The following is a 13746-nucleotide window of genomic DNA, read 5'->3' as shown; positions in this document are numbered from 1 at the left end:
GATAAATGTGGCCCCTCATTTATCCGTGATCCTGGATTGGCCAAAGATTCATAGATCCCAAAATTGTTTGTGAATTTCAGTGGTTTTAGGAATATTTTGTACTGTGACAGTTTTGTATTTACTGTCAAAGGGTGGACTGTTAAAGTCGAGTTGCACACACTCCATTTTAGGATAGTATGGCCGCCATTTTGGTTCGCAGAGTTGCGCAAATAAAGTATAAATACCCGAGTCTGTGTAACAAAGTGGATCATAAGCGCAGCCATACTAATACACATAAATTCATAATACCATACTTACACCAAATAAAAGATAGTTAATTAAAGGTTTAGAGCACTACACATAGTTTAATCAGCAATACACACTATGTCTGTATAATGTTTAGTATCGTTAAGTTCCGTTTCTTATGCGCAGCACTCCGGTCGTTGCGAAAACTTCGCAACTCATATGGTCCGATAATTACGGACAAAATCCATATTTCAAGGACTATTTCTGCTAAACTGTGTGTGAGACAAAGGAATCCAGTTATAACCAGTTCTTGTTGCTGTTTACGACCCCTGACGACGATGCCAACACACAAAGGACACCAAAGTACACTCCCCCTGCACCAATCCAAATCAAGTGTAATACTTTGCTCCAATCACTGAGGACTGGACATTCGAACCCCTGACCAATTGCAACGGCCTTTGACCCCCCTTCTTGGACCCTATAAAATAGTTGGTACTCTTTACCTAGAAGGGCGCCCGTGATTGGAATCGCGGGCGTCGGGGGTAAAAAATCGCGGGCATCGCGGGTACATAAAAATCGGCTGCCCGCGATGACCGCGATTTTCCCATAGGGAACAATGTTAAAAAGGATGATTGACCGCGATTTTAATGTAAAATGCCTCAATGCCCGCGATTTTACCATAGGAATCAATGTTAAATGGGCTACAGAGCCCAAATAGGCACAATTAACCCTTAAATGTCCCCCCAAATTTTTAACGCCACCCCACAATCCATGCCAACCCGAAGCGTGGCGAGCGCAGCGAGCCCACGAGGGGCGGCGGTACGCGTCCTCCGACCTTTTCATGCCATACTATCCACGTCGGCGTGGAGTTGAGAATAGAATAGTGTGGCGAGCGCAGCGAGCCACCAAGCCCGAAGCGTGGCGAGCGGACGCGGATACCTTCACAGGTAAACGCGTCCCTTCGCGGACTTCACAGGTGTCCGCGTCGCCACGGACACCTGTGAAGCCCGCGAGGGGACGCGTATAACTGTGAAGGTATCCGCGTCCGCTCGCCACGCTTCGGGCTCGGTGGCTCGCTGCGCTCGCCACACTATTCTATTCTCAACTCCACGCCGACGTGGATAGTAGGGCATGAAAAGGTCGGAGGACGCGTACCGCCGCCCCTCGCGGGCTCGCTGCGCTCGCCACGCTTCGGGTTGGCGTGGATCGTGGGGTGGCGTTACAAATTTGGGGGGACATTTAAGGGTTAATTGTGCCTATTTGGGCTCTGTAGCCCATTTAACATTGATTCCTATGGCCAAATCGCGGCCATTGAAGCATTGAATGTAAAATCGCGGTCAGCACAAAATTTAACATTGAACCCTATCGGAAATCGCGGTGATCGCGGGCATCGCGTTGCGGCCGTTAATGTACTGCCCGCGATCACCACGATGGGCGCCCTTCTAGGTAAAGAGTACCAAATAGTTATCCCTGAGCTGGCTCGTTCACTTTGGCACTGCTGTTATCCCTTCACCATTGACCCGGGCTATAGTTCTATTTGAATATAGCGAGCTTCAACCGGACTGCGCTGCGCTATTCCATGACGGTAACATTTGTGTTCCTGTTCTGTGTAAATGTGGCTGATTATAGTTGTATCTGTTTCTGTTCCTCTGTTAGTGTTTTAAAGTATACTTATTATTGTTAGATAATTGTATCACGTGTTATCCTGTATTTTCTTCTTTCTGTAATCCCCTTTTGTCCGCTAGGGACTAAATACACTATTTTGGAGAATCTATCTCCTCACTTGTTATATCGTGGTCTCGTCTATTATGCGCATTTAGCGATAACGTATATTACGGACATTGTCCTTAAAAGGTATTCGCCGATTAGAGACTAAGTACTGCGAAGGGATTTCCCATTACTGTAATTGATTCAGCTTGTACAATACACGGAAAAGGTACGCTACGCTACGTTTTGTTCGCACGTAGCTAGGAATAATGGGTACGCAAGTTACGGAATAAGTACGTAAACTGCGCATTTCACTTATTGTTTTTTGGTTATATAAATACCAGCTTTAACAGGGGTTTTTATATTCTCCCAGTACTTGCGTGGGTTTCCTCCGGGTACTCCAGTTTCCTCCCACAATCCAAAAATATACTGGTAGGTTAATTGGCTCCCAACAAAATTAACCCTAGAATGTCTGTGTGTGCATGTACATGTGGTAGGGAATATAGATTGTAAGCTCCACTGGGGCAGGGACTGATGTGAATGTTCAACTATACTCTGTAAAGCGCTGCGGAATATGTATGCGCTATATAAGAAACAGTTAATAAAAAATAAATGTTTATTTTGTGCACCATTGTTATTCATTAAAGATCATTGAGGTGAGGTTTACTCCTTAGATAACCACAACCAAATACTGTATAAGAGAATTTACTGATAACCAAGGGACAGTATTGTTTTCCTCTTTAAAAACTAACTTATTTCTTGTTTCTAGTGTTAATGCTTCAGTGACTGCGGTTGTGAAGACAGACAATTGTGGATGCGGCAGTGTAAGTAAGTGTAAAAGGGAGTATGCAATAAAGACTATTGCATACTCCCTTTTATTTCAAATGTGAATTTTAGACATGAGTATAGGACCAAGTATCCTTCCTACTAGCGAATAATATTGGTTATAGATTGTAAGCTTGCAGCAGTGCCCTCTAACCTCCAAGTCTGTCTGTTGTTACCCAGTTTGTTTTATCACTGTCTACTATTGTAAAGCGCAAAGGAATCTGCTGAGCTATATAAGAAACTGTAAACAAATATCCAGTTAATCCACAATGAAATACAGGGTGACCATCCCTTAGCCGAAATGCTCGGGACCACGAGCATTTTGGATCAAGGTTTTTTACGGTTTAACGGTCTCTGGTAAGTATGAAAAAAAGAGCAGGGAGGGAAAAAAAATCCGAAATATTTAAAAAAAAAAAACCATGATTTTTGGAATACGGATACAGGAGACTCTACCTGTAATATAAAAATATTTAATTTTATAATATTAATATTATTTATCAATAATAAATATAATAATATTTAATTCAACTGATAATTTATATATTTTAAAAAAATTAATCTATGAAACCTTTTAAGTGTGTGGGTTGGAGGAAGTATACACATGTAATCCACAACTCTGTCGCTCTCTTTTATATAGACTTGATTCCTGCTTGTTAATGGAAATGTTCTTTACAGACTAAGATTTTTACTGAGCCATTGTAAAGGCCCATACATGGGTGCCAGATGGCCTCCCAACAGTCGGGATTCAGATGGTCAGTAAACCGGCATTGGAAAATCCACATGTTAAATGCCTGACTTACAGGGGCTGTTCTCCTTCGTGAGGTTCCATGACCCTCATGAGGGAGAATAGAACCTGTGGCGAGTGCAGCAAGCCCACAATGGGCTTCCTTGAGCTCGCCCCCCCTGACGGGCTACTGTCTGACTACTGACCGTTGGAGTCCCGACTGTCAGAGTGCTATACCCCCCCCCCCCCACACACACACACAGGGCGATTTTAGGGCAATCTGACTAGATTGCTCCGTGTGCATTCCCCCAGCAACGGTGATGCGTGGTCCCGCACGACTCTATCGCCCGAGTAGATCTTGACAACATGCAGTCAAAATCTAGTGATCACCAGTGTTCCCTCACCAGAGAACACTTGTCCATATGGATCGATCAGCATGGCTTTCCATCGCCCGTGTGTACTGGGCTAATCAAATGTAGAATACCTGAAATACATTTTTTTTTAATTTGAGTACTTTTATATAAGCAACATTTTAGGCATTTAAAGAGCAGCATTTTATTAGCCTTAATATTTTTTAAGAGAGATGTGATGCATTACACATGAATTACTCTGGAGCAGAAAGACTATGTTGGACTGATCAGAGCATTTACATTAAAGTGGTTCCAAAAATGTATTTTACTACGATGCCATAGAGTGGGGTAGCCGACTCCAGCCCTCGACAGCTACCAACAGTTAACATTTTCCAGGTTTCCTCACAGCATCACAAGAAGAAGAATTAGCTCTACCTGTTGGTCTTTTAAAATGTGTCAGTGAGTAATGACTACACCTGTGCACCTGCTAGGTGGTCTGTTAAATCGGACCAAATCGCCTCTCCCTGACATGTAGTCGGGTCCGATGCGTGGTCCCGTGCGTATCGGACCCGACTAGGTGGTCGGACCGGCTGGCCGTCTCACCACCCGTTTTGGGATGGGCGCTAAGCAGGGACGCATGCGATCCATCACAACGGATCGCATGTGACCCTGCCGCCGGAAGGTCCTGGCGGCTTGCAGTCCATCGGGTGTCCGTACGCAGGCAGTGTATGGGCACCTTTAGACTTATAATAAAGGATTGGGTTAGATGTCATCCATAAGCTGAATTGTTTGCTGATGGACAGGGTTGAGCTTCTGTTTGTTCATTTATTTTATGATTGGCAGTCTCTAGCATTGGTTGGTCGCATGGACCATAAATAATTTGATTTGGTACTGAACCACCAAGCCATACCTCCAAAATTGGGATTGTAAATTGAGGATTTGGTGCCTGAAAAGGGGACATAGCCTCTTTGTAATGGGTGTGTGACCTTATGGCAGGGATGGGGAACCTTCGGCCCTCCCGATGAGCTCTCAGCCAATCATCGGGCGCCCGGTCTTTTGAAAGTGATTTCTCACAGCTCTCCCGCCGCGTCTCCGGCTCTCCGCTAGTAAGTAGAGACAGCATCTGCCCGCCCCGGTCTTTTAAATATTATTTCTGGGTACTTGTGAGTTATCCGGGCGCCCGATTTTGTACTTACGATTTGCATGCGATTTGCATGCGATATCGCATACGATATCGCATACGATATCGGATACGATTTGCAATTTACATACGATTTACATGCGATTTAGCATGCGATTTGCATAAGATTTGCTATTCATTTCATTACCCCACTATCCCCAAAGTGTGTCTATCAACGTGAACCCGAAGCGTGGCGAGCGCAGCGAGCCCGCGAGGGGCGGCGGTACGCGTCCTCCGACCTTTTCATGCCCTACTATCCACTAGGGCGTGGAGTGAGAATAGAATAGTGTGGCGAGCGCAGCGAGCCACCGAGCCCGAAGCGTGGCGAGCGCAGCGAGCCCCGCGAGGGGACGCGGACACCTGTGAAGCCCGCAAGGGCACGCGGATACCTGTGAAGGTGTCCGCGTCCCCTCGCGGGGCTCGCTGCGCTCGCCACGCTTCGGGTCGGTGGCTCGCTGCGCTCGCCACACTATTCTATTCTCACTCCACGCCCTAGTGGATAGTAGGGCATGAAAAGGTCGTAGGACGCGTACCGCCGCCCCTCGCGGGCTCGCTGCGCTCGCCACGCTTCGGGTTCACGTTGATAGACACACTTTGGGGATAGTGGGGTAATGAAATGAATAGCAAATCTTATGGAAATCGCATGCTAAATCGCATGCAAATCGCAAATCGCATGCGATATCGCATGCGATATCGCATGCGATATCGCATGCGATCTACTACCAAAATCGGACGCCCAGATAACTCACAAGTACCTATTTCTGATAACCCTCCTGCCGCGTCCCCGCTCTCTTGTGGACCCTGCGGCACAGTATATTAAAACAGCGGGGTCCCTACAGTGCGCGATCGGAGAGCTGTGGGGGGGGGGGACTGGAGCGGGACAGCCGCCGGTGCCAGCATGCTGACGGGAGACAATTGTCGGCATGTTGGCGGATCGAGGGGGGGGGGGGGGGGGGGGGAGAGCAACAAACAAAAAAAAATGGAAAAACTAAACAAATGGAAGGGGGGAGAGGTGCAGGGAAGCCGGCAGCAGCAACATGCTGACTACTGGTGTCGGCATGCTGGCGGCATGGGAGGAGATGCAGCAGCGGCGGTGGCCGCGGAAGCTATAGCAGTGAGACGTCCCTGCGGTGATGTGTAATAACTCGGCGGGGTCCCTGCACTGCATTGGAAATAACTAATGCTATCCCCCGGGTGGCGGCGCGGGAAGCGCAGCTGGTTTTTAAACCACTTGCCGCAAGATGATTGGCTGAATCTCAAGCAAGTGGTTTCAAACCCAGCTGCGGCTTCCCGCGCCGCCGCCCGGGGGATAGCATTAGTTATTTCCAATGCAGTGCAGGGACCCCGCCGAGTTAATCCACATCACCGCATGGACCCCTCTCAGATCGCGGCTTCCACATTGCCGCACGGATTCCCTGCCAGCTCCAATAGCTGGTGGGGTGATTTTTAACTTTAATTTTTTTTCTTTTAAATTAAAGATGAATACACCTGCCCCTATATGCTGCCTACTAGGGGGACAGGGGAAGCTGCTGCGGGCAGGAGGGAGAGATGCGGCCAGAGAGAGGCATTATCTTGGAGACGAAAAAAAAGGTGAGTTAACGATTAGCGTTACTCACTAACTTAAAGATAATACATTACGTTGAAAACTGTCCCTTCTCCTGAGCGTTATGCCAGGAGAAGTGGGAAACGTTGGATTACAAATGTTAAGGGAGATTGATACATCTGCCCCTTTGTATGGCCAAATTGCAAAACTGTAGCAGGGCATGCTGGGATGTGTAGTTTAACAACATCTGGAGGGCCGAAGGTCCCCCATCCCTGTCTTATGGCAATGCTCTGTTTTCTTCACTACCACAAATGCTGAATTGCCCCCAGGGTCAATCACCCCTTCCGCCAGGGACCACAGGCAAGAAAAGCAGGACTGGTCTGACCATCCCACCCAAAGCTGGACAGTTATACCCCTTTAACACCGCACAAATAACCCAGGTCAATCTCGGATTATTGCCAGGTCCCGCAACCAGGCTTCTGTGGGGGAGGCAGCAGCGGCGCCTTAGTTCTGCCTCTTCTCCCTCCACCGCTTTGATGTCAGCTACCAGACTATAAGCAGCAAAGAATGCAAATGCCAGGTCGCTCCCAGGACAGACCAGTGTTCAAATCCCAGGTGCGACAAAGCATTTGCGATGTGAAAGGGGTATTAGAGTATGAGAATACCAATACATATGTTTAGCATTTATAGCCCTTGTCAATGTAAACTTAAGCTGGGTAAACACTAGATTAGTGGTCACTAACCCTAAACTGGGGTGTAACCATGAGGCTCTTCTGTAGATCCCCTCTCCATCCCGCAGAGTTCCATTTACCTTCTAACTTTGCAGGAGTATCAGCTTTGCTGCTGTCTCCCACCCCTGCACTTCCTCCTAGTTGACTCAGCAGTACAGCAGCTAGGTGAGCTACAGGTTGGAGACCACGGCACTAGATGATATTGTAAACAACTTGATAATAATGATGTGTCATTACAACAAATTCCTAAAATCATCCAGTTTGTACCCACTGCATCCCTAGCGATTAATGCTCCTGCAGGAAGCTAGCAACATCCCCCCATCACCCCCCCCCCCCCCTTGTCTGTACATGCAACACAATGCCATGGAGCCAGAAGCATTTGCCGTCCTACTGTACCTCGCTACTGACTTCAGCAACTGTGTATAAACTTTCCAATACCAGCTTCCTGCTGCAAATGAGGTCGCTGTGTACCCAGCATTAGCTTCCTGAGCTTGTTTGCACAAGTTGTTTCTGTTTTGCTATTGTGTAATGTTTTTTGTTGAGTTGGCCACTCTGCATTTTCAGCAGCTTGTTTGTAAGGTTTATCCATTTATTCCATTGAACAAAGCTTGTATAGTACACAGAAGTGTTTGCAGTATATGTCCAGATTGACTTCTGCAAAAAGCAATATGTAGTAGTTTTTGTAGTTTGCTTTTGCATACGGTGTGCCTTTTTTTTATATGATATAGTATCAAACTTCTTTCCTACATATCAGCAAATGTCTAATATAGTAATGCTTTCTTCAATTATTTTGTAATAGGAGTTTTTAATGTATAACTTTATCTAAAAATGTTAATTTACTGTCAAAAAAACAGTTTAGAGTGTAAGTCCAACTCCCCAGTCATGCCGTAACACTATATAATACAGATATGAAAAAATGGGGATGCACTCTGCATCCTGGCAAGTAGGATGCCAGCGCTCAGTATGATGATGATGCTGGCAATCCAATAGCTTTCAGAAGACTGGCACCGGAACACCGAATAGAATCAGGATGCAGACGCCGGAATAATGACAGCTAGCATCCCGATCGGTGAGTACGCCAGAAAGCGGTAGAAGGCAGCCAGAGAAGGGGGGGTTAGGCTTAAGCTCTAATGGGAAGGGGGGGGGGGGGGTAGTGTGCTAAAAGGAGGGGAGAAGAAGGAGTATACTTTACCTGACACCGGTTGAGATCCCCTCCATTGGGTGCCGTCTCAGTATTCTGACTGCTGGTAGATGGGCCAAATGTAATAGGGTGAGAGTTTCAGAAAGTGAGAGATTTTGGGAGAGTTTACCCCTTTTTTTTAAAGGAGCAATCAATTACACTGCAAAACTAGGTTGATTTTGCCATGTAACTGATTGCTGCTTTAAAAAAAATGGGAAAACAATCCCAAAATCTCTCACTTTCTGAAACTCTCACCCTATTACATTTGGCCCATGGTCTTAGTAGGGCATGCAGTGTCTCGGAATACATAGTGATTACCAGCAGTCAGAATACTGAGACGGCACCCCATTTGGCCCCATGTGCTTTTAGTAAAAACTTAACTTATTTAAAAACCAAACAAAATTAATTTGACTCTTTGTTCTTGCTCATTTTTTACATATACTTTTTGATCAGTATAACCTTACCTGAAATCATTTTTAGGGTGAAGAAATGAAAAAATTCAAGTAGATCTAACCCCCCCCCCCCCCCCCCCCCAAAAAAAAAGTACAGTAAGTGTTATAATGGAGTCTTTATACTTTTTTTTTTTACTTTTTTTTTTAGAAAGTTCCCAGCCTGCCAGAATTTTATTTAGGGATTCAATCGGTCCTTGACAAATTCCAAGGTGAGTATAATTTCTAGGACAAGTTTTTTACACTTAAAACACACAATGAATAAAGGGGTTGTAATCTGTACACTGGTCTCCACACCATTTCTTGTACCGCTTAAGCATATGTAAATGTTTAAAAATAATAACTATGAACCAATCATTTGTTTGGACATTTAGTAAACAGTGTAGTAAAACTGCCTCACCATATGATGACATTCTACAGTATCTTTACAGGGGATGTCAACATTAAAAAGGTCTACTGTCAAAAGGTTGACATAAGTTTTTCACATTTTCTTTTTTTTTTTTAAAGGAGTTTTTCATTCTTTACTATCCAAGAGGGATAAATTAGTGTGCAGAGCTCAGCAAGGCACCGTGCAAGGCACCGTGCCCAAAGTATGGCAAGCGAAGGGGACACGGTTCACGAACACAATGTCCAGGTCAACCTACGTTGACATAGAAACCCAAAAACATTTAAACCTCATGTTGACCTAATGCATGTGTCGACCTTTTTACTGTCGACCAATAGTGCTCAACCTTTTGAATGTCGGCCTTTTTACTGTCGACCAATATCTACCTTTTTACTGTAGATCTGATGACCTGTACCCCTTTACACAATCACTAACATTTAACAAATGATGGTTCTCTCCTACAGTACCACACATTGGGGCAGATGTATTAATCCTGTGAAGGGATAAAGTGGAAGGAGATAAAGCACCAGCCATCAGGTGTTTGAAATATAATATGACAGTTGGGGAGTTGATTGGTTGGTGCGTTATCTCCTTCCACCAGGCTTAATACATCTGCCCCTCTGTGTTCTTACCCTTCTTGAGTCAAAATAACTTTTCATCCAGCCCCCAAATGTACTATATTAACTCATTCACAATGCCAACACTTTCCAAATCAGGTACAGGTTGAGGATCCCCTATCCGAAATGCTCGGGACCACGAGCATTCCGGATAGGGTAATTTTTCAGTTTTTGGAATATTTTTTTTTTTGTCATACTTACCTGACCCTGATGGTCCCTCGGCGTCCACGCAGTCCCCGGGCGTCCACCGGCGCGCGCGCACACCCGCGCAATGCATTCCTGGGACCGCTGGAGACCCTGGAGAAGATGCCGGAGGCCTGCTGTGGACGCCCTGGGACTTGGTAAGTATGAAAAGAGGGTTGGGGGGGGGGGGGAACAAAAACAAAAATTATTTGAATGATTCCAAAAACCACGGTTTTTGGAATAATTCGGATAATGGATGTCCGGATACAGGATACTCAACCTGTACAGAAAAACTTGCGCTATATCAGTTTAATGAAATGATTGTAAGTGTAATGGGGATTGCGTTCTATACTTTTCAAAACCTGAATTAAAAAAATCATTTTTGTTTGGAAATATTGCTTTGACTAACAAATTGTATTGTACTGCAGCTCTTCTTGGCAATATCCTTCCATTTACATTCCCTGTCGGACAAGATGGAAATTCCAAATGCAGTCCAGATGTGGTAAGCTATTTAACACCAAGAAGTTATTGTTGCATATTTTGCAAAACATATGAAAACAAATTACTTTACATCACAAACTTGACAGGACAAAAGTGGGATTTAAAAAAAAAAAGTTCATGTACAGTATAGTAAAAGGCAACAGAAAGAACTCCAGTTGCCAAAGCATCAAAAAGTGATGTTTGCATCATACAGTACTGTAATTTTGCTGTACACATAGCAGAGAATTAGCGGTTTACTCATTATTTAGTGCCCCAGATTCTGCATTCTATTATCTATTGATGTAGCACCACCAACAGCAGCACTATAGAAACAAGATTAATCATTCAGTCCAAGCAGCATTGAAGCTTACAGCTGTAAGTTTCTAGGTGCCATAGGCAAAACTTTACTTTACTGCCCCTACTATGCTATACTTGCTTACTCTCCAGCAAGTGCTAGGAGTCTCAGCATTTTGCAGGCAGTCCCCCCACAGGAGCGTGGCCTTATTCCTGCATTCTACCTGCTTCCTAGTGAAGTGGGCAGGTTAAGCTGATTGACTAAATCTACAGGGCGTGGCTACATGTTGCAGCATGCAGCTCAGCCTCCTATTTGTCATTAGGAGTCAAAAGGATACAGTTAAGATGCCCAAACATGGAGCGACGTGGCAGTGCGATGAGATGCAATCCAGTTCAAAATGCACAGGGTTATCTCTCCGTGTATGGGCACCTTTACATTATTAGATCATATTGAATCCCATAGCTTCCACTCCACCAGGAAGTAGGTTAAATGTGGAAAGACCATACACTCTTCCAGGTACTCCACATAAATTTGGGAGTAACCCAAAGAATCCGGTAGATTAGGTATAATATATTTTCAAACACAAACATAATATATATATATCACTTTGGTTTGCGGCACTCATCCATGTAATAACTTGTACAACGCAAATAAATCAGCCAACAGGCAGTGCGGTAAGTCGACGTTTTGGGTACTGAAACCCTTTAGATATATGGCACTCCAAGGCTTGGTAAAAAGATAATATTTTCAATTGCACATCAAAAGGTGCAACAACAAACAGAAGTTTCGGGGATGGCTCCCCGTTTTCAAGGTGCACATGAGTGATAATATATATATATATATATATATATATATATATATATATATATATGCAATAAGATCGCACTCCATACAAAATATGCAACCGCTGGGGTGATGTCCAGAACTTTCCTTACAAGAAACAAAGTCCATGTATATAAAGACCAAAAAGACACACTCTCCAGACTGTTAGATGCAAAATAAAAAGCTGTGTATTTGTATTCACATAGACATCATAGTATAAAGAAGGGTACTCAACGTTAGCGTTTCAGTCCATATAGGACTGTATAGGACATACAGGCCTGCCTGTGTTTGCATGAGGACACCCAGCATTTTCCTTGGTGTTTTTTTTTTTATGGGTACACTCAGTGCCGCCATGCTGCAGCCCAATCTCCCCCCCCCCCCCCCCCCCAGCACCTGTGCAAATGCCTCGGTGACTGTGCAAGTCTCCCATCTGCACAGCGGCCCTGCACATGCGTATATTCGCTTCTACGCATGCGAAGAGTGAAAACATTGGTCACCGATGCGAATATGCCAGGGACTGATCAAAAGTGAATCAGGCCCTAAATGTCATCTATTTTAATTATACTGATAGTGATGCTAAAATAAGGAAGGTATAACTTATTGAATATTTTTTCTCATCTTGTAGGAGCAAAACTTCATGTGCAAGATGAGCACCTCACCATAAACTCACAGAGATCCGGACTCGCTCCTTTCTTCATGTTTAACCAATCAGTAGTTATTCTCGCTTGCAATTACATTTATGAGTAACTAATCATCACAAGGCTTGTACACGCTAGGTATGCATGTATAACGGAGGGAAAGTGCCTTCTATATACAGTGCATTTCTGATAATAAATTACTGCATTCCAAGTGTTGGTATTTCGCTTCTTACTTTTATTAGCATATTATCAAGGCAATAATGCAAAAGAGTTGCTTGGATTCTGTGTGTAATAACAAAGTGCATTTGGACACACCGCTTTATATGGAAAATAAGGACCACACACCTGTATGTGCCAGTGGCTTATTTCCATCATATCACCAAGCATCCCTCCCCAAACACAGAGCTCAGCAGTTAGTTTCCATGGAAACATCCAGGAAATATTAGTTCTGACTTTTGCACAGCAGGGCCAGATTCACTAAGCTTCAAAAGTGATAAAATAGAGAGTGTCATATACAGCTAGCCAATTAGCTTCTACCTGCCATGTCACAGTCTGTGTTTGAAAAATGTCAGGTAGGAGCTGATTGGTTGGTTGACTATCAGTCTCCATTTTATCACTTTTGAAGCTTAGTGCATCTGGCCCCAGATTGTAGAGAACAGATTGAAAAGTATTTAAAGGTCACATGGGAGATGTGGACATACCTACGCTCCAAATAAAATATTATACAAATTGACTTGGTTACTAAGAGTAAAACCATGTCTTGGTCACAAACATATACACAGCCAAAAAGGGGTTAATAAAACACAAGACAAAACCCTGAATACCAGTTGACAAGATAGACACTGAAGAGTTAACAAAACAAGACAGAACACTGGGGCAGATGTATCATAGCAGCGCTTATCGCGCCGCTATGATACTTCCTCAATAGCGAGGCGAAGCAGGAAGGGACATCGACAAGATGTATTAACATCTTGTCTGCCGAAGCGGGGGAGCGTTAACTCCCCCCTTCGGCGATGTCCCTTTCTGAAGATAGCGCATCAGTTAATACTGATGCGCTATCTCCTGTCCCCCGGCCGGCAGCACTGGGCATGCGCGGGATCTCGCTGTTCACGCGAGATCCCCAGCGCAGCCCAGACCTAACAGCAGGGACAGCACTGTCCCTGCTGTTTAGATAGGGCTTCGCCAGCCTGATGCTGGCAAAGCCAAACCCGGCTTCGTGCGGAACGGTCAGCGATGCTGACCGTTCATACATTCGGCCTGCTATCATTTTGATAGCAGCGCCGATATGGACAGGGACGCATAGCGCCCCTGTCCATTACCGCATCCCGGCCGCTTCATACATGGGGGAGAAGCGGTATCAGTGCACATAACGTGCGCTAATACCCCTTCTCCCCCATAACGACCGTTCATAC

General features: G+C 44.9%; 1 protein-coding gene across 2 annotated transcripts in view; it reads left to right on the top strand.

Annotated features, from left to right (window-relative positions):
* LOC146008480 (uncharacterized) overlaps positions 1–12545 on the top strand; it is a 68269-nt gene extending 55724 nt beyond the window's left edge. The window contains exons 8-12 of one of the 2 annotated variants that reach the window (XM_083147818.1): positions 2702–2756; positions 6490–6599; positions 9065–9126; positions 10528–10601; positions 12322–12545. In XM_083147818.1, coding sequence (XP_083003944.1) covers positions 2702–2756; positions 6490–6599; positions 9065–9126; positions 10528–10601; positions 12322–12360 — 340 coding nt within the window. In that variant the 3' untranslated portion in view covers positions 12361–12545. The remainder of the gene's footprint in view (positions 1–2701; positions 2757–6489; positions 6600–9064; positions 9127–10527; positions 10602–12321) is intronic. The other variant, XM_083147819.1, reaches the window with a different exon arrangement.
* Positions 12546–13746: the final 1201 nt, after the last annotated feature.

Source organism: Crinia signifera, chromosome 6 (assembly GCF_055691185.1).
Source record: "Crinia signifera chromosome 6, ASM5569118v1, whole genome shotgun sequence".
Lineage (NCBI taxonomy): Eukaryota > Metazoa > Chordata > Amphibia > Anura > Myobatrachidae > Crinia > Crinia signifera.
The sequence above is the reverse complement of the archived record's forward strand: the minus strand, read 5'-3'. Positions and strand labels throughout refer to the sequence as shown.